This window comes from Perissodus microlepis, chromosome 16 (genome assembly GCF_051167445.1).
Source record: "Perissodus microlepis isolate ML-2025 ecotype Zambia chromosome 16, ASM5116744v1, whole genome shotgun sequence".
NCBI lineage: Eukaryota > Metazoa > Chordata > Actinopteri > Cichliformes > Cichlidae > Perissodus > Perissodus microlepis.
Genome location: NC_140476.1, coordinates 27,745,339 through 27,766,065, shown reverse-complemented (window position 1 = coordinate 27,766,065; position 20,727 = coordinate 27,745,339). Strand labels below are relative to the sequence as shown.

The window sequence follows — 20,727 nt, the reverse complement described above, 5'->3', positions numbered from 1 at the left end:
AGGTAAAGGGCAGAAAGAAAAAGTTCTTTCACATGTGTGTTTACACGCTGACGCACTTTTGGTGTCGAGAAAAAAACAAAAAACATACAACTTGTAATTAAAGGAGCCACAGAGACGCAGCATTAACAGCTATCTAATCAGAAACAACAGTGTGGAGTGTGTGGTTGGGTGTGTAACTGTGAGTGCTGACTCAACAGGAAACAATCATTAGGCTAACACAGGAAGGCGCAGGAAGACTATGACCATAAAGGGGGAAAAAAAATTGTGTGACTGACTCAGCGTTCGGGGTATAATCCATGTCACACCCTCTAATATCAGATGGCCAGACAAACATTACAAAATGCTGCTCAGATATAGAAAGACAGACAGACACACACACACCTCATAGCTTTACCTGCTCATTAAAATCTTAAGCGTGCGATGATGCATGCTATGGTCCAGAGTGAGATGGTGCAGTGAGTAATGCCGTGAACTACAAGTTGAGATCAGTGTTTTTTTTCCTATAGCTGTTAACATTCTGATCAACTGTACCTGTGAAAACTACGCTACAGACAACATCATAATAACACAGCTTTTGTTCATTATTTTTTAATCCGAGTTACTTTTTGTCAACGTAGGAAAAAAAAACTCTGGGTGCTTCAATTCCAACCACACATGCTGATCACAATTTCAACAGTTAAAATGAATTTTATATGCAGCTCACAAGCAAAACAGTTTTTAGGACCAAATTTGAACTTGAATACAAAGTCCACTTCAGTTAAGAGTTATAAAACAATAGTTATGACTCTGTATTCCAGTGGATAGACTCAGAAAAACTACCTTTCTTTGACCCTTTCATGTTTATGCCATGTCCTTATCTTCAACGTCATGCTGCTCTGTTGTATGTTAATTGCCCCTTGGGGTTATAAATAAAGTCTTTCTGATTCTGATGAATTATTATTATTCATCATTCATTCATATTTCTTAAGTATTTTTATTCATCTTTAGGCATTAAAAAACAGATTTTTGAACATGATTTTTTAAACATGTACTTTTCAAATAGTTTTTACAAGTCCACTTAGGTGGACAACATCACCTTTGGAGTGGGTGGCAGGGTATGGAGTGACACATCAGTCTCCAATGTAGTGGTTTATGTGCAAGTATACCATAAACACTGACACAAATACAAGAAAACAGCCCTTGAATAGCTGTCCACTGTTGTGACCACTATGCGTGAAAGGGGTAAAGTACCTAGCGTAAAACTGTATTTAAATACAGTTACAGTAAATGTTCTCTAGTCCCCAGACCCCACAGTGACACAGCACACACTGCTCATGCTGATCCAGCAGCTTTTAAAACCACTGACAGCTCAGCTGAAAGCCTCATTGAGCAGCAGACCATGTTATCGACGATGTGGAGGAATATACAAACACCTTTTTGACACAGTGTTCGGCCTGAATGCTCTGTCATAGCCTTATTTGTTACAACTTGTCATTCATAAAAAGGTGTCGGTCTCTGTCTGTTCACCCTGAACTAAAAAACAGAGAGAGGGGCAGTGAAAACAGGGCTGGCTGGATGACCTGGAAATGAACTGTCTGTCTTCATGTGTGAGTCACCACACTTGCTTTAAGGTGGCAGCAGGAAACACACACACAAACGCCTACACGTAGTCAGTGTTACACTCACCCTGCCAGTAGAAGCTGCCAGGTCCTCCCACCACCACCCTTTTGTCATTCTGAAGACATAAAAAAAGGAGAGGGGAAAGGAAAATCCAGATTTTGTCTTGCACTCCTTACTCAGTCTTATAGTAAAAAACACATTCTTTTCCAAAGGGTTAACAGTTCAACTTACTGAACTAGTGATTCAGTACAGATGCTCCCCTGACTGGGATCATATCCTCGCCCCAAATCTTTCATTTCTACCATTATTAATTTTGCATTATGTTGTAACAAATAGAGAGGCAGTGAATTCTAGCTGAATGTGACACTACTGTACTAAACTAAAAACCTCAAATTGATGGTTGATGAAAGGACAATCTGCTGCAACTGAAGACTTATTGCATTTTTATCTCCTGATTCAGAATCGCTTAACTGTGCAGTGTATACAACATTCCACAGCCTGCACTGTTTTCTCCAACTCTCATTTGGTCGTGCCTTTATCTATAGGAATGTCATCCCACAGACACTGTATAGACTGAAGTATTAAGATGCTATGAGAATCTCCAAAGCATACATCTTAAGTACTACAGTGATCCTATAACTTAAACTCGTTTTTGAATTCATTAACTTGTCTTACATGAAAAATGCTGTGATAAATTTCTTTTATGAGCAAATGCTGTTATGCAGAACCATTTATGGAAGCGCCAGCAGTGTGAGGCTTGACTTGTTTAAAATCACCGTCCAGCAGCAAGTTGTTGAGTTTTGTTGATTAAACAAATATTAATCAGCAAAACTCAATATTTAATTTCCTGGATGTGGCTCTGAACTGCAAAACTACAGGGTGGGCCATTTATATGGATGCACCGTAATAACATGGGAATAGTTGGTGATATTAAAGTCCTGTTTGTGGCACATTAGTATATGTGAGGGGGCAAACTCCTCAAGATGGGTGGTGACCATGGTGGCCATTTAGAAGTCGGCCATCTTGGATACAACTTTTGTTTTTTCAATAGGAAGAGGGCCATGTGACACATCGAACTTATTGATAATGTCACAAGAAAAACAATGGTGTGCTTGGTTTAGACATAACTTTGTTCTTTCATGAGTTATTTACAAGTTTCTCTTTGTTCACAGCCATTGACATGTCGAAGAGGTTAACACGTGAGGAGCGGATCGAAATTGTGTTGATATCTGGTGAACGCAGTAACCGGGTCATTGCAGCAGATTTCAATGCAAGACACCCTACGAGACCACCCATCTCCCATGCTACAGTTATCAAACTGCTTGCTAAGTTTCGTGAAACTGGTTCAGTGTTGGATTTGCCAAAATGTGGACGCAAGAAAACTGTCACTAATGAAGAAACATCAGTGGCTGTCCTAGCTTCATTCAGCAAGAGCCCACAGCGTAGCACTCGCCGCATGTCACTGGAGAGTGGCATTAGTCGATCATCCCTTCAGCGGATATTAGCTACTCACAAATGGCACCCTTACAAACTCCAGCTACTGCAGCATCTCAACGAGGATGACCCAGATCGGTGCACAGAATTTGCAGAATGGGCAAAACAAAAATTGGAACAGGAAACCCAGTTCACGCAGAAGATTTTGTTCAGTGATGAGGCAAACTTTTATGTGAATGGTGAAGTTAACAAACAAAACCACCGCTATTGGTCTGACACTAACCCACATTGGATGGATCCCTCCAAGACTGTTGGAACAACAAAAGTGATGGTTTGGTGTGGTATGTGGGGTACAACGATAGTGGGTCCATTCTTCATCAATGGAAACCTCAAGGTTGCTGGATATTTGAAATTGCTACATGATGATGTGTTTCCCTCTTTATGCACTGAAGCTGGCACGTTCCCTGAGTTTTTCCAGCAAGATGGTGCACCACCACATTATGGGTGCCAGGTCCGAGCATTCCTAGATGAACAGTTTCCTGGAAAGTGGATTGGTCGTCGTGGGCCAGTTGAATGGCCCCCAAGGTCTCCCGATCTGACCCTCTTAGACTTTTATCTTTGGGGTCATCTGAAGGCAATTGTCTATGGTGTGAAGATACGAGATGTGCAGCACCTGAAACTACGGATACTGGATGCCTGTGCTGGCATTTCTCCTGCGGTGTTGCTATCAGTGTGTGAAGAGTGGGAGAAGAGGGTTGCATTGACAATCCAACACAATGGGCAGCACATTGAACACATTTTATAACTGGTCAGAAACTTGTAAATAACTCATGAAAGAACAAAGTTATGTCTAAACCAAGCACACCATTGTTTTTCTTGTGACATTACCAATAAGTTTGATGTGTCACATGGCCCTCTTCCTATTGAAAAAACAAAAGTTGTATCCAAGATGGCCGACTTCTAAATGGCCACCATGGTCACCACCCATCTTGAGGAGTTTGCCCCCTCACATATACTAATGTGCCACAAACAGGACTTTAATATCACCAACCATTCCCATGTTATTACGGTGTATCCATATAAATGGCCCACCCTGTATATCCCAGACAGATTTCTCTCTCTCTTCATGCCTCTTCCTGTCTATATAAACAAGGTGCACTAGGTAAACTAAGATACACTCATTTAAAACTACAATTTCTTCCACCTGTTTACTGTCCACAAAAACAAACTAAAGGGATAATAAAAAATAAATAAAATAACATTCTCAGACACTAATCTATACATTACTATTGGATTAGGTACTCATTTGTTCATTTGTACTGACACCTAACTTCCAGAGCAGCAGCACTGCAGACAGGTCGGCACACAGCCTCACTAACTCCTGACGTAGTTGACAATGAGCGCTTTGAGGCAATTTACAAAACAGGTTATTTGGGGACAGTGTGTGTGAATCCTACCTTAAGGAAATCGACACTGAAGCCAGCCTGGCAGAAGCCCTGCCCTTCTGGTGAGTTTTTATCTGGAGAAGAAATAAAATAGCATAATTTATTATAAAGCACCAAATACAAGGATATGATGATACATGATGACAAGATTTTCAGAAAGCATGACCTCTCATCCTGACCTTGAAGACGAGGTCACTGAGATTCAAACTCATTCGAGACTTTTTAGTAGACGTGCCTATGGTCTGAATTCCTACGTCGCCTCGTCCTGGAGTTATCGCACTGACAAACTTGGGTGTCCATGCCACCCAGCTGTAAAGTGGGGTAAAAACTAACAAACTAACTGCTTAAATATCTATTAAATACAAAAAACTAAAAACGTCATTTTTTGAGGTTATTTAATATTTTATTATGTGTCTCATCCTCTGCTGCTGTCTCCTTCCTCATTTCCACCTCATCCTTTTCCTCCTTACTGAAGATCTTAGTTCAGTCTGAACTGAACATAGGTCAGAGCCCTAACATGAAAATGTGCATGAACATGCTCATTTATTCCTGACATAGTTGAAACTATACAGCAAATTAAAAATCGACCCTCCAGTCTCTGGACATCTGAGAATGAGCCAGCTAAACAATAACAGCTGGTTATAGGCTGATGTTAGGCTGGAGTGTGCTAAAAATCACACTTTACCTCTGACATGAAGTTTGATTACATTCTCACATTGTATGAGAGTTTATTCAAAAGTACCCAAAGTTCAATAACGTTACATGCACTTTCAGCAGCAAAAACCACCAGCACTCACTGACAGAAAAATTCAGCATCTCCTCAAAAACTCACCTCAGTATCGCCGTCACTGAACAGAAGTGAGCTTCACTGACTCGTCGTCTTGTATCATACTGACAGCTGAGGTAAACAGCAGACTGACAGCCTACGCTTATCACAGATGAACAGCAAGCAGAGTTTTCGAGGTAACTCCACGGTAAAAATGTAAAATACCGCACAATATGTCTCAATATTATTATCTTATTCCTAATGTATTGCTAAGTGTCAATATTACTCAAATATATTAAAATATAGAATGCACATGTAGTATTGAAACATGTCCAGCTGCGGGTTGTTATGGAAAACAGACTAAATGTTTTCTGAAATACGTTTGTCCTTCAGCGGCCACCGTAGCTGAGATCATGCACTTGAACTGGGAGGGGTAAGAACAGAATTCCACTGCAGATACTAGGACAGGAAGAAACAAACATACCTGTTCTGCAGGGCGAGTATTCAACCACCTGGTTTCCTTTCTTCAGGTAACAAGTTCCCACAGGCTCACGCTCAGAGACACCAAAGGTCGACCACTGGTAAAGGGGAGCACACGCCTACAGAGCATACACACATAGACAAAACAAATCCAGCGACATATTGATTCAGTGTAAAAATGGTTGGTGTCGATTGTTGGTAAAACTGTGCTTCATCCTCTAAGTCAGCGGTCTCCAACCTTTTTTGCGCCACGGACCGGTTTATGCCCGACAGTATTTTCACGGACCGGCCTTTAAGGTGTCGCGGATAAATACAAAAAAAAACTAGTACCGGTACTGAAAAAAAGAAAATTTATTCATAACACACGTGAAAAGACCAAGGAAAACCGAGTAAACGATAAAAACGATAACAAAATAACGCTGAAAACCGATAAAAACCCTGAAAACTATACATTTCACACCTGAGCCTCAACTCTCGCGGCCCGGTACCGGTCCGAGGCCCGGGGGTTGGGGACCGCTGCTCTAAGTCATTAACTGTGAGGACTCTTGCAAGGTGGTGCAGTGGATCCTTTCAGCCTTTCTGTTTCAGTTGTGGTGGAGAACCCACCACTGGCACAAACTGATGCAAAACCTTAAGACATATCCAACCGCAATGAAACAAGAACAGTGGACGAAAACAAAATGAGATGCTATGTTATTTTCTTAGCTTATATGCACTGTACTGTCCTTCACCTTTCCACAAAGGTTTGGATCAAAGGTTTCAGGATTTTTAGAACAACTCTGAGGCTCCTACACTGGAGAAGGCGCACTTTATTTACCCAAAACAATGGTTCTAAATGGGCAGCTCCTGTGGTCAAATCAGATATGTGAAAGTGTGGACTGACCATGGAAATAATTCATTTAATCATCTGCATACTACAACCAGGAATTGTAGGATTTTGAAAATGCTAGATCAGTACATTGAACAATCCAAAAGTTCAGAGGTCTTCACTTCAGCAGGAAGAAAAAAACAGCAGTGAGACAAAACATTCTGGGTACTCTGGACAGAAAGTCCATGAGGCAAGGCATGAAGTTAGTGCTGTTCCTCAGACATTTTACGTGCCGTGTTTCTTACCAGAATGTGTTCTCCATCAGATCGCACTGACGCTCCAAACCATTGTTTGGATTTAAACTCCATCTTAGCCCCATTATTCGTCCTTTCGTCTGCAAAAAGAAAAAGATCATTGTTAAACAATTTAAATTAGAGAACAACGATGGTAAAAAAGAAACGGCCACAAAATAAAGCAGCAGAAAAATATCTTTAAACACACAAGTACAAATTTTGAACTAATACTCAAGATGTCCGTTTTCCCCTTTTAAAATCTGCAGCAGCACAAAACTGTCCAGGTTTTTCAAATTAACAATAACTAGATGAAATAAATGGTTGACTGTCTGGACTCCATCAGGGAAGATTCCTGATTGGTAAATTATAATGTGACATGGGACAGTCTTTGTTAAAAGTTTAGTGCAGCAGTTTTCCAACGGAAAAGCTCTGACCTATGTTAAATAACGTTTGGGCAGCATACGTTTTTTGTTTCGTGCCAACACGCACCATTCAAACATGGATAAACTTAGAATTCTGATAGACTTATGACACATACACAGCTGTGGCTATAAATGACTGCAGTGCTGTGAAAATCTCCAGTGTCCTAAAAGAAGGACAGACAGGATGAGTATTTCAGGAAGAAAAACAGGAGACAATCAGACAGATTGCAGCATGACTTCAACTGCAAACATACACCATTAATTACCATCTTAAGCACAGTTTTTCCTAATAAGCACTGAATGATGAACACCACACTGAAATTTAATGGTCCTTCTGTTTTTGTTTTTTATTTAATTCAAGACTGGCGTAGCCACCCTCTCCATTACACATAAGCACATCCCACGTGCTATGACGCATGTTTTAAAAGGCTACAAATTTTCCCCAGTCTCCCTATGAAGGTCATCTTTTCATGGACCTGTGGACCACTGTATGATTTCCATTATGACCACTCACATTCTGCATCAGACATTTCATTACAGACCTCACACTTTAGCAAACACACAAGTTTTGTTTCAAAATGACTACAGGGAATCACCAATGCTGATGAGAAGTGGGTCTCATTATGACTGAGAGACCAAACAGCACTTCTGCTCGAGTCCAGATATCCTGACCTTCTTTAGCACAGTACTGCATATGGACAGTTGCTGTTTATTTATACAAGCAACAGGATTTGAACTACAACATCTGGAATTATGTAATGCCATGTAATAGAAAGTATGCTTCATTTTTCCTTACAGTGGCATTTGCACACTGATGACAGTCTTATACACCACTGACAGTATGTGCCATCACTGTCACGGTCCTGGGTCTCCTGACCCAGCGTTTTTAGTTCTTTGTGATTTTTGTACTTGTGTGTGATCCTTCCTGTTTTACTTTGAAGGTCCGTGTCTTATGGGAATGTGTCCTGCTTTGCTTGTCTCATCGGTCCTGATTTCTCCCAGCTGTGCCCTCCTTCTGTGGCTCATTCCCCTCGTTATTTCCCAGTGTATTTAAACCCTGTGTATCTCTGAGTCAGTGTCGCGTTGTCCCTCATGCTGTGTGGATCTCCCTGTGAGTTTTAGTCCATTGTTTCCCAGTTTAGCTTAGTTTACTTTGTATGCTCGTTTTTCTGTGACCAGCCAATAAAGCTGTGATTTTGAGTTCATCCCCTGAGTCTGAGTCCTGCATTTTGGGTCCAACTCCTGCCTGCCGCACAGCGATTCATGACAATCACAGCATTTCATGCCTTTTTCGACTGCTCTTTAATAAAGTTCTTGAAAATCTCAAAATTATCTGACTATATCTTCACATAATAACCAATGTTTAATAAATTATTGAAAAACATTCAACAAAACAACCCAATGGAGGTGCTTCAAACATCTTAATTTGTGTATTTTGTGCTCACTTTTTACTTTTTCATTTAATGACATTCTTGTGTGTGTACATACTGTAGCCATACATACTTTGTGCAGCACTTGGGTCACTAAAAGCTCTGTTTTAAATGTGAATTATGAAAAAATGTTACTTACAGTGATAATAGCTTTGTACATATACAATGTAAATAGCAGTTACTCTGAGGAATATAACACACAAATCCACATGCCTGTGATTCCACAGGTTTCACTGACTGATACTGTGTGTATAATAGGAATGCTGTCAGGAGACAACAGCTGGCATTTGACTGTTCCCAGCTGGAGTGAAAAAACAAACAACAAAAAAACAAAAACATAATAACAGACTGAGCTCTGAATTAGTGAAACAAAAGGACGACTCCCATAGAAATCAGATAAATATACAAGCAATAAGCAGGTAAATATTTAAGCCTGGGCAGATATTACACACGGGCAGATATTACACACGAACAGTTTGGGATTTTCCCACCAGGATGGGAAACTCCAGCCTCGGCAGTTCCAGCTAAATTCAAATTCTTTGACTCTCAGAGCTGTTTGGTTGATAAAAGAGTGCTCTAGTGGACACGAGGGATGAAGAACAAAAGGATTAGTTTCCCAGTTTGGCAATAACTTGCATCAGTCTTACCTAATCTGTAATTATGGTGGTGAATCAAGGAGCCATGATGCCAACTGTTTCCTGCCAGCTAGTTACCATCTGAAAAGGACTGTCGCCATGACAACATACTCAGACACTGTTTGTTGTTTGCTAACCAAAAAATTTGTTATTATCGACATTCACGTCGTCAGAACAACAAACCTCCACCAAGGCAGCTCACTTACTCGCTCTCAGCTCACTTTTAGGGGAAGTTTTGTATTTTCTACACATTTTTTTTCTTTGTTCTTTTTAAAAAGTTTCGTACTTCGTACTTTTAAAAAGTTTGTAGTGCAGTAAAAACAACCGCAAAGTTTATCCTGTTGAAACACATTGTACTGTACCTGGGATCATTTTCAGTACATTTTTCTTTTTATTTACATGGATAAAGTGTGAGTAGCATTCATTTCATTGTTCAGTAAATAGTTTAGTATTCATTTAAATCTTTAGTGATAAATATCAAGTGAAAAGTCAGTTTTGAATACAAAATAAGCTCGTGATCACAAACAGAAATATTGCACATTTACTCAATGTGTTATTCGTTTAAACGATTATAACCAGTTACTGTACATAACATCATATGTTGTAATAAAATGAATCAATAATACACACAAAGCATAATATGATGACATGTTCCTGTCATTCTGAAAACCTATTGTCATTTTTAGTAGCTCTATCGAGCATTATTAATAGCATTACTATGACCTCTGACCTAATTTTATGTGCTGCACATAAAAGCAAATATATAAAAACTATTATATATTTGCTGTACACAATATTCTTGAAGACAGTATAAAGCAACCAAAAAAAACAAAAAAAAACAAAACAGAGTCAGGACAGATTAATGCTGAGTCTGGGTCACTGTGAGACAGACACACACAATCACACACACACCCACACACAGTCAAATTCCAGTTAATTCTGTTCTCTGGTCCAGTAAAGCTTTTGGCCAGTAATTACTCAGGTCATCAACAAAGGCCTCTATTGTGGGGAAAAGCACACACATGGGCTCACACACACTCACACGTGTGTGCACACACACAGCATTATAACTAGGCCACTGACTAACTACATTACGACCAAAAGAGAAGAGTGTCACCGAACATGTTTGGTTTCTGTCCGAGCCTGCAGGCTCTCTGTGCTGACCGTGTCCTGCTCTAAGGCAGATGGGAAGGAATTTGCTGATCAATTTGACTGTAACATCAGGAGATGAAGTTGAACAAGTTGAAAAGTAAACATCCTGCACTAGGCGGCCTGCTTTACAAGACTTACTGAGGCTATGTAAGACAAATTTACCTTTTATGGACATAAGAGGCCTGGAACAGCAGGCTGCATGAAGCCAACTGTTCAGCAGGTATTCCAGTGCTGTAGAGCTACAGGCCAAAATCAGTTGATTGAAGACAGATATACGTACAGTACATAGCACTGAATAGTTCTGCCAAAAAGCCAAATTATAATAGGGCTGAAGGTATTTAAGTCTGCAGGTTTCCAACTAAATCCTGCACTATTCTATATTAGTTTTATGAATGCAAAATAAAACCAGCAAAAGCAATTCTGTTGATCCACACAAAATGCATTCCTTGGCATTTGTGGCTTTTAAAAGAAATTTAGAGAGCTAAATTGTAGGTTCTAACTTTGAATGTCTAACATTATTTTACTGGAAAATGAAAGCAGTTTCACTAACTGTGGCAGTGAAGATTTCAGTTTTTATTCATGTGCCACTCAAAGTGTATGTGTCAAATGTCAGTGTCAGATTTTTCAAAGGAGGAGGGAGAATATTCGCTGTTGGTTTAAATGGTGAAAGAAACATGAACTCTGCTTTAACACGATACTGCATGTATTCTTTGTCTGCAAAGAGCTTGTGCACGGGCAATATTGACGGCATGCTGTTTGTGTTGCATCTCTGGAGGGGGCGGGACGTCACTGTTTTGGAGTGTTGTGTGGTTTGTTTGTTTTTTTAACTTCCTATTTTCATGGCTGAGGTCTCCCACAGAATACCAACCAAGCTCAACTACACAGCCTCGCTCAAAGAAACACATACTGCCCTGTCTCCGGCTATTTACACTTCCTTCATTCCGCTTTGTCTTCCATGTCCTCTTTTAATGGAACTGGCAGAAAGTGTGGTTCCAGTTTAGGGTAAAATATGTAAGCATAGAAAAACAAATTAATTTCCCTAATTACCAAATGCAAATCTCCCATCCCACCAATTTAATTCACTATTGCTATGTCAATCTTAACGACTATGTCAAAAAAAAAAACAAAAGTAGCTGGTTGGTTACCCCAACACCACAGCAGAAAAAGAGATAACTGAAAGAGTGCCAGATAAAAATGTAGAAAAGACAACGGAAATATGACGTTTCTGTTTTTTCATGTGATGTTTTTGCACATCTTTAGTGGAGCTAGAGCTTCAGTGGAACTTGAGGTCACATGCTTCATATATGTCATCATTTGTTTCCACTGCACTTTGTCACACTTTGCTTTTATAGATTAAGAGGGGTGTTTTTTTAGACTTTAAAAGACTTGTACATTTCAGCTTAGGTATATCTTAAACTCAAATTAAGAATGTGCATAAAAACATAGCTTAAAACACAAAGCACCCAAAAAGAAGTTTATTCATCGCTTTGGTCAGTCAGTGCTTTGCCATCATTATTAGAGCATGTGTCAGTGGTTGCTACATGAACTCAATTGCCCCAAGGATACTGTTCAGCTAACATCAACACCTGGCTTGTCTTTGCTCTCCTGTGCCTGCCATTTTTCTCCCTTGGATCTTTAGGTGTGTTTTTGTATTTCACTCCAGTGTGTAGAAGACATTAAACCTACACTCTAAAAGATGACAGTCACTCATTTAACACCTACTCTTAAAAAATGAAAGCTAGCAGGAAAAGTTAATCATATAGCCACAGTTACCCAGCCCCGTTATGAAAACTATAAATCATGTCTGTCAATGCGTGCAGTCACCAGTGATTTGGAAACATTGCGACTGCACTGTTTCACCAGAGGATAAGTTCTGTTTTGAAAGACACATCTTTCAAATCTTTATATGACACAATACTGTTGACACTCAAAGAGACCTTGGTAACACCAGCGATAAACCAGCTACACACCCAGTTTACATTTAAAGCAATTTAAACCACTAGTGTTGTGCTGGGTGTCGCAGCATTCAGAGGTGTGATTCTTCCTGCTTTAAAGTCAGTGGTGAACACATCACAGCTTGTCCTTCTTAAGTTGTCAAAAGTAACAAGACTTCTGAATGTAATACTTTTAACAACAAAACACGTATAGGTTCTTACAGCCAACTGACCACCTCCCAGTCTGAATCATTAAGGAGGACATCCAGACAGAACAGCAGGCAGAAGTCAAATGATTAAATTAAATTAAATGTGTCAGGCAGTAAGAAGGCGTGTTCACATCTGAGCACATCATCTCCCAAGAAGAAGCTTGGAGATGGTACAACTTTTGCAAAACATCAGGCACTAACATGGCTGGAGGGAAAAACAAAAGAAAAACGGATACGATTTCTTATAAATTATACTTTTCTTTGTTTACCTTTCAAATGTCACATAGGCTTTAAGTCTAGAGAGGAGACTTTAAAAATGTACACTTCATGTATGCAAAGCTGACAGCAACATAAACGTCTGCTGGACAAAAAGTTAACACACAGTTCCATTTTTTACATTTAAATACTCAAGAACACCCATCTGAACTTCTGGTTTCATAAGGGAAGGAAATGGTTTTATTGTAGACATTTTTATTATGGTTTTGACAGACGGGCTTATGAAAATAGATGCAATCCCATGAGTCGCAAGAATGACACCGAAACAAGTCCCACTTTGCCATTCCGAGTTCTGGCATGACGCGAGAAATCAGCTGAAAAATTTCTAAGGAATTTTCATTCGACCACAAAAATCAATTGCTTCTTTATACATGTTTGTTTCCGCTTGAAAGGAAGCAGAAAAGAAACCATGAAGTGAGTTTGTTCTGTCACTAACCTCTAACTGACCAATCACCATGCAGAATGGTAGCATTTCATGCGCACGAACAGCCCCTTTAAGTAAAACTATAGGACATAAGCATTGTTTTATTTCAATGCAAACATATTATCAGTTCTGCGTTTTCAAAACATTTTCTATAGAAACAGGTATAATTCATTATTTTAGCCATTTAGCTTCATTAGCTCTTATTCATTGACAATAAGACTATTAGTGTACTGAACAGAAAGTGGGAGGGTCCTACATTTGCTTTGTTATTAGCTTATGAACTAAAGAATATGACAAAGTATATAGTCAGGTAAAATCCTGACAAATCTTAGCTCAATATGAACTCTCTTTAAGCTCCTGAGAGAAATTATGGTTCTTGAGTGGGTCAATGGCTCACCAGCTAGTCTCAGTTTCAGTTTATCCGCTATTTTTGATATCAGTGTACAGCAGTTTTTAGCCAAAAACATAGATTAATTAGTACTCGAGAACATTTAAAGCTCTGGATCACATTTGGGGTAGTCAGAAAAGTCTGTGAAACACAGATTTACTCATTTATAGATCCAAAATGCCACATATTCTCTGAAAGTGAGTAACTTTGGCTTCCCCTGGTAAAAACAACAGACATGACCAAAAACCTTTCCTTGACAACTTCTGCTGTTCTTCATAATCAGTTCATTCACATATAAAGGAAATAATCACCATTTGCACCTAAGAAAAGGACATTTTATTGTGTGAAGCTTCCAGGATTCCTGGAACGTGTGGGTGCTGCTGCCTCACAGAAAAATGACTGAAATTCTACGAAGACAATAAAGGGATTAATACCCACATCACAGAACATTACCAAATTATAACTGTTTATCACTGTGTAAATATTTACAGTGAAGACAGTACTCTGCTCATCTGGCCTTTCACAATCAAAGAGAACCAGTAAATTACTGAATTATGATCAATGCTGGAGAGAGATGATTGCAACATGGATAAACAGAAGGAGGCAGCAGTTTGTCAGTCACTCACAGTACATGGACGAGTCCACACACATTCTGCTTCAACGCACATTCCTGAATGTGTCTTAGCATGAAAACAACAGAAACAGGCTGAGCTGAACCCTCAGTATTCAATCAGTAATACGCTTACTGAAAACTGTTCATGATATCTATCATGGTCTGGAATTAAAATGTAAATTCTAAGTGGTTTTCATTAAAGGAGGGAGAGATACTAAAGGTTAAACCCACCCTAAGGTGATGGGGAAGAGGTTTTAACCAAACTAAGGGGTCTTCTGGTACCTTTGTTGTCAAACACCAGCTGCTGACAGGCGCTGGATCCGCCCCAGGGGCAGCTGTACACTGCTCCTCTCTCCACAATGCTGTCTGCAGACATGTTAGCTCGAGGAGCTCCAATCAGAACGTCTGACCTGAGGAGAGGAGAGGACGTTATTCCGTAACACAAACAGCCACCAACTCATACAGAAAAAGCCACAAATGCTCTCATGTAGTAATTAAGCTGACCAAGAGAGGCTAAACTGTCTCATTCAGCTTAGGAAACAAAGCTTAATCTTTCAGTCATCTGTTACCACCTCAGTCTAAAAACCTGTGCATACATGAGTCAGCTGGTATTTCAAAATATGGGAGCTTTACTATCATTCTGTGAATGAACTCGATATGAGGAAAGTCTGTGAGTAAGAACTCATCAAATACTTGCATAAGGATATGCAATGTGCATATTAGCTATACGAATATGTATATTTCTTGATAGATAAATAGACAGGGTTAATATATTGGTTAATTCTGGCTATTTGTTGATATATCCACAATGATATTTATAACAGCCAATAAATACAGTTTTTTTTAAAAAAAGAAGTGCTTGGAGAAATACCCTTCAAACGAGTGCTGATGTTGCTTAGTTTATACAGAGTGCACTCTGCCACACAAATGCCACAAACATGACAACAAGCTAATCCAAGCAGAGTCAGGAAGAGTGTAAACAAGCGGTCCACAGCTTGTGACAATAAAACAGTATTATTATAAACTGCAGTGTCATGTTTAAATGCTCATAACAAATGTGGATTGCACAACATGGACATTATATTTCTTCATTTCCATTTAATACTTGTACAGCTGCTGTTATTGTGTATATATATATTTATATTTCTTCATACATTCTTATATATTTCTATACTGTGTATTGTGTATTTTGTTGTACAGTTATTTTATTTTCAACTTTAATTTATATATTTTATCTTATTCTTTTCCAGTTAAATTTACCCTTCATTCTAATTTGTGTTGTACAGTTATTTCATTTTTAACTTAAATTTTTATATTTTATTTTATTTTATTTTATTCCTTCCTAGTTAAATTTACCCTTTTTAATTTTCATATTTATTTCCTATCTTATTCATAGCCTTTTCTTTTTTCTTTAGGTCACGAGCAGTTGTGTAAGCATTTCACTGCATATCGTACTGTGTATGACTGTATATGTGACAAATAAAATTTGAATTTGAATGTTAACGTAATCTTTTTAGATTTCTTGCGTCTGAAAGAAAAAAAAAATATCGACCAATAAATCAGATTTTTAAATCATTGCTGTACACATAAAATGAAGATCAGCATTGCTATATATCTGCATTGTTTTGTTTTGTTTTTATTCCTGCTATAGAGTTCAATGACAGTCTTTGGTGGTTATTAAGATTCAATATCGCTCAGGTTCTGAGGCGCAGTGATGAGGTGGTGGGATTTTTCCCATCTTCTCATAGTCAGGGCGTCGTCACTGTCCAACTTTGTGGTGTAAGTAATACCAACAACAGCATTTTTTTTCACCACATTTCAGGCAGGTTTTTATATTTAGCACAGAGATTGATATTGTTAGCATAAGGATATGCATTAATCCATAAAAAGGCCAAGAGTTCAGCTGTGTGTTCAATTTACTGAAGCACAGTGAACTAATAAACACACTTTATCTAGCACCAAAGCAAGGACTTTCTGGGGATCTAACCATCTCACAGAACTTTAAACTCTGGTTCATCCAGTTAAATCTTAAGTAGAGGAGTTCCTCAAAAGACTCATACTCCCCAGGAAGTCTGTGGTGAAAGCAGAACTTTAGTCTCTAATACGGTTCAAACTAAATTTAAAAAGAAAAGAAAGAAAACACTGGATGCTGCTTTTATCTTCAACCTGCTCATTTCTTCCAGTGTTGATGTCTCTACTCTGCATAAATCACACAGGACTACAAATCTACAGGAGAAACACCCAGAGTACCACAAGATGATATTATCGGTACTACTGACCAAGACTGGTACAATGACCTTCATGTGTAGTATTGGTGTCCCTTTAAAGAGGTCTACACAGTGCTGCAACAGTGAGTGTTTGTCCAAAAGCATCATTGCCTGGAACATCCCCTACTGACTGGTTCTTAATCTAATAAACATATGAAACACAGATCATCTCCCGTCTGTAGATGCTGCAGTAACATGACAAATTTCCTCAGCAATACAAAACATAATTTAGCTGCTTGTAGCGATGCTGCAAGAGACAGCCAACAGTTTACATGTGAACAGTTGGTCTTTGTTCAAAGCATTAAGGTTTCCCTGCAGTGCGAAACAGGATTTGTTTATAAAGAGCCATTCAGTGGACATTTTTCCTTTTCAACTGTTTTCACTACCTAAGGTATTGACCACTTATAAAACGAATGAAAACTTTTAATCCGTTAAACACTGCCGTGCTAAAAGGCTGCTGGTTCAGTGAGACCGAGGTGGTTGTACTGATTGATGTGGTTGCTTTAAAAGCTGACAGGAACCACAGTCAGTAGAATAAAAGTAAAACAACAACAGGAAAACAGCTACAAATCAAGTGATCTCTCAATACGTGTAATTACTGCAGGCCACACATTGTTACGCTGGGGTTTTTTTTAGCTTCCAGCCACTACTGCTGCCTCAAACTAGCTAATAAAAATTGAATGATAGCCTGAACTTAGCGTAGCTTATTGTTTGTAACATTTGGCTGACATAGCTTTGTGAGATTTATAAAATGAATGAAAACTTTTGACCTTTTTTATTTAACACAATATATAGCTCTAAATGTGAGACAGTGCCCATAGATGCATTAAAAGGCCTGTTTACAGCCTGGTGTAAAAACTGTTTTTGGCCTCCGTGGAGAGTGTCCACCTTCATAACAATTCTAGTATGAGGGAATTTGTATTTATTTTCATAACTCATCCATCTGAATGCTGACAACATGTTTAGCTGTAGTTGATTGGTACCCGCTGGGTTTCAGCTTCACTAACTGGAGTCACCATGTTTAAACAACTGTTGACGACATGGGTGTGGTACGGAGCATCTAAGAGGTTTGTGATTCAGTTTTGGTGAGTGAAATTGTAGTGTCTGTCTGTTATTTAGTGCTATTTAGTAGGCATCTGTAACTGTGCATTCAACCCATATGGTTTATAGATGACGTTTCCTAGCGACAACTTATCATTCCAACCTATCATCTAACCACAATCACTTCTGGGTTCAGCAAACCAAAATGCTTGATATGCATTAGGCCCCTGTGAGGAAAAAAAGATGTATAGTTCCTTTTTAATAACTAGAACCAAACGAGTCTCCACAGTGACCGTGTTCTGTATGAGGAAATATTTACATTATTAAGCCATGGTCAGCCAGCTTCAGTCCTGATATCATATTATACAAATCCACTCTGACCATGGCAATAACTGTAATATGGGCAGTGAATTTCAGTGCTGATCTAATTAGTGTTACTAAAAGGATTCAATGTTTTTCAGGCTACTGTAGATGAAAGTCTCTAACTGTCTGTCCGCTCTGTCAGTCTATTGTCACATGAGACTGCAACATTCCTCTGATATTTTTTCAAATATGAAGAAATGGCAGGCAATCGATGTTTATCTACACAGCATAGTGGTTTTAGATACTAAGTTAAAACACAAAGTTACAGAATCTGAGTATGTTCCTGTACCAAGGTCAACAGGGCTCTGCTCTGAGGGAGTTATCTGCAATAAACTGACATTTTCCTGGGTACCTACTGATATATGTTTAGTTGAACAAGGAATGAAATCCACAAGAATTGATTTAACACACACAAAAAAATGAACAACTGGGGTATGGGTTATAGGATGATGTTTTAAAGATGTCTGGGAAAAAAACACCTGTTTTCTTAATATACATAAAAAGTAGCACGGTGCAAGTTTGTTAATGTGCATCTACAAAACTGCTGCAGAAACTCTGTGCAGGGAGAGAGGATGACAGGCAGCTTTTTGCTATCATTTCATGCAGACACTCTAAAGATACAGCAAGAAACAAGACCAGGAAGCATCAAGGCAGATGATAAGACTGTTATTAGGATATCTCACACACTCCAGGGAATATTTTTTTAAAACGTTTTTCAGGAACCTTTATGACACTTGACAATATGGGAAACACAATTTAAATGCACCTCAGGTTAAACCTCCTCTATGAGTGAGGGCATCAGCACTATTTTGGGACTGCATTTAGTCTGTTAATGATGTAAATTAACTAAACAAAAAGAGTCTGAAAACAACTAGATCAGTAGTGTTCTTTTGAGAGAACTACTTTCACTTCAGTAAAACTGGATAACCATGGATATCCACTGCTTCAGTAGACGAGAGTTTAGACAGCAACAAGCCTACATGGCCTCTGGGCACTGTTCCTGTTTGTCTGTGCTCATTTTAAATAAAGCTACAGCTAGTGTAGCTGTGAACGGAGAAAACCTTTTCTTGAAAGTTATGCCCTTGCAATTTGGTTAATAAAGAACTGAAGTAAAAGTTAAAAGTTAATGGACTGCTGTTAATGGACTGTCTTCTAATTTGTTGTCATGTTAAATCTTAAAAACATATTACTAGCTGAGAACTTGGCACTAAAAACGAAAAGGGCCCAAGTGTAAAACTTTAGTAAGGTACTTTAACAGAAGCATATATAATGTAAAGTAAAGCAAACCAAAGGTTACGTTGAACAGGCGCTTCTCCATCACCATCATTACCATAACCGTCTACTCTGCTACAAATCTTACTGTAGGTTGTTTGAAGGCTTAAAGAAGTCCACCGAAAAGCCGAAGTAGCTCCCCTCGGGTCCGGAATATACGTAGGGATTATCCACATCCAGGTTGAAAGAGCCGGAGCGATGGAAGTGTAAACACACCAGGACCAGCAGAGCAGCTGTCCGTGTCCCTGCCATGGCTGCTGCTGGAGACCTCCGCGGCTTCACCGAAACAAACACAGACGCCCAAGATGTTGTCTGTCCCTTATCAAGTTACTCAGTTAGCTAGAGGTGTTGTGGCCTGTATGCACCCACGGTGCAACTTTAAAATGCCTAAAATCTCAGCCCTGCTAACAAGCGCCCCCCCCCCCGCAACCGTACGGAGAACAAGTCGTCATGTAATTGTTAAATAAAACACATTCCCAGCTTGTACCGGAGCTAACCAGCGTTACACACAGCCCAGGGCGGGGGCAGAGTCAGTCTTTCACCGGCGATTCGTTAGTTTGTCTAACCGATGAAAGCGGCGTAATCTCGGAACAAGCTTGGGGAGAGGCCGCGACACTGTGTATATGTATGGTGTATGGTGTGGGTAAGTGTGTCAAGCATAGGCTCGCTCCAACTAGCTAAAGTCAAGTTAAACATCCAAACACAGCAAACAACTTCCGTCTAATTCCCTTCAAAACAAAAGCATGATTTTCGGCTGTACCGGGAGTTGGGAATTTAAATTAAATTTACAATTTCAAATGTAGGAAGGGATTCAGGACAGTTGAGCTTCTTTCAAGCTAGCTAGATATATAAATAAATATAAATAATAGACAGTTAAAGTTATTTTCAATCATTGCCATGGTATCATTGGTAGTTACTGTTGTTGTGATGATAATTCATAAATGCTCAGGCATTCCATCAATTCCATATACACCCAGGTTCTCTTCCTGCCAAAAATAAGCTGGCCACTAAGCACTGCTGTTTCCAAATAAAAAACTCCCATTAATAGAGAGAAAATACATAAAAGAGAAATAAACTGGATCCAGCTCATCAGGAGACACACACAAAAAAAAGTCCTAGAAATGTTTGTGACACTACAATTCATTACAGTTGTGAGAAACAATATATATGATCCTCTGCTGAAAAAGCAGTAAAATTCCATCAAAAACACTTACTGCACTTACTGCAATTATGCAATCATAATTGCAGTAGAATAGGATATTTATTTCCTATCCTATTCATAGTCTTTTATTTTAGGTCACGAGCAGTTGTCTAAGCACTTCACTGCATATCCTACTGTGTATGACTGTGTATGTGACAAATAAAATTTGAATTTGAATTTGGGAAGGTTACTTTTAAAATGTATTCCACTACAGATTACAGAATACATGCCCCAAATGTATTTTGTAACGTATTCCGTTACGTTACTCAATTAGA

General features: G+C 39.0%; 1 protein-coding gene across 1 annotated transcript in view; it reads right to left on the bottom strand.

Moving 5' to 3' along the window:
• itgav (integrin, alpha V) overlaps window positions 1-19,942 on the bottom strand; it is a 41,315-nt gene extending 21,373 nt beyond the window's left edge. Inside the window, exons 1-6 of the mRNA XM_084908657.1 lie at window positions 19,340-19,942; window positions 14,591-14,718; window positions 6,838-6,926; window positions 5,729-5,843; window positions 4,491-4,552; window positions 1,666-1,714 (exon numbers count right to left, since the gene is read on the bottom strand). Coding sequence (XP_084764783.1) covers window positions 1,666-1,714; window positions 4,491-4,552; window positions 5,729-5,843; window positions 6,838-6,926; window positions 14,591-14,718; window positions 19,340-19,503 — 607 coding nt within the window. The 5' untranslated portion in view covers window positions 19,504-19,942. The remainder of the gene's footprint in view (window positions 1-1,665; window positions 1,715-4,490; window positions 4,553-5,728; window positions 5,844-6,837; window positions 6,927-14,590; window positions 14,719-19,339) is intronic.
• Between the last annotated feature and the right edge of the window lie 785 nt (window positions 19,943-20,727).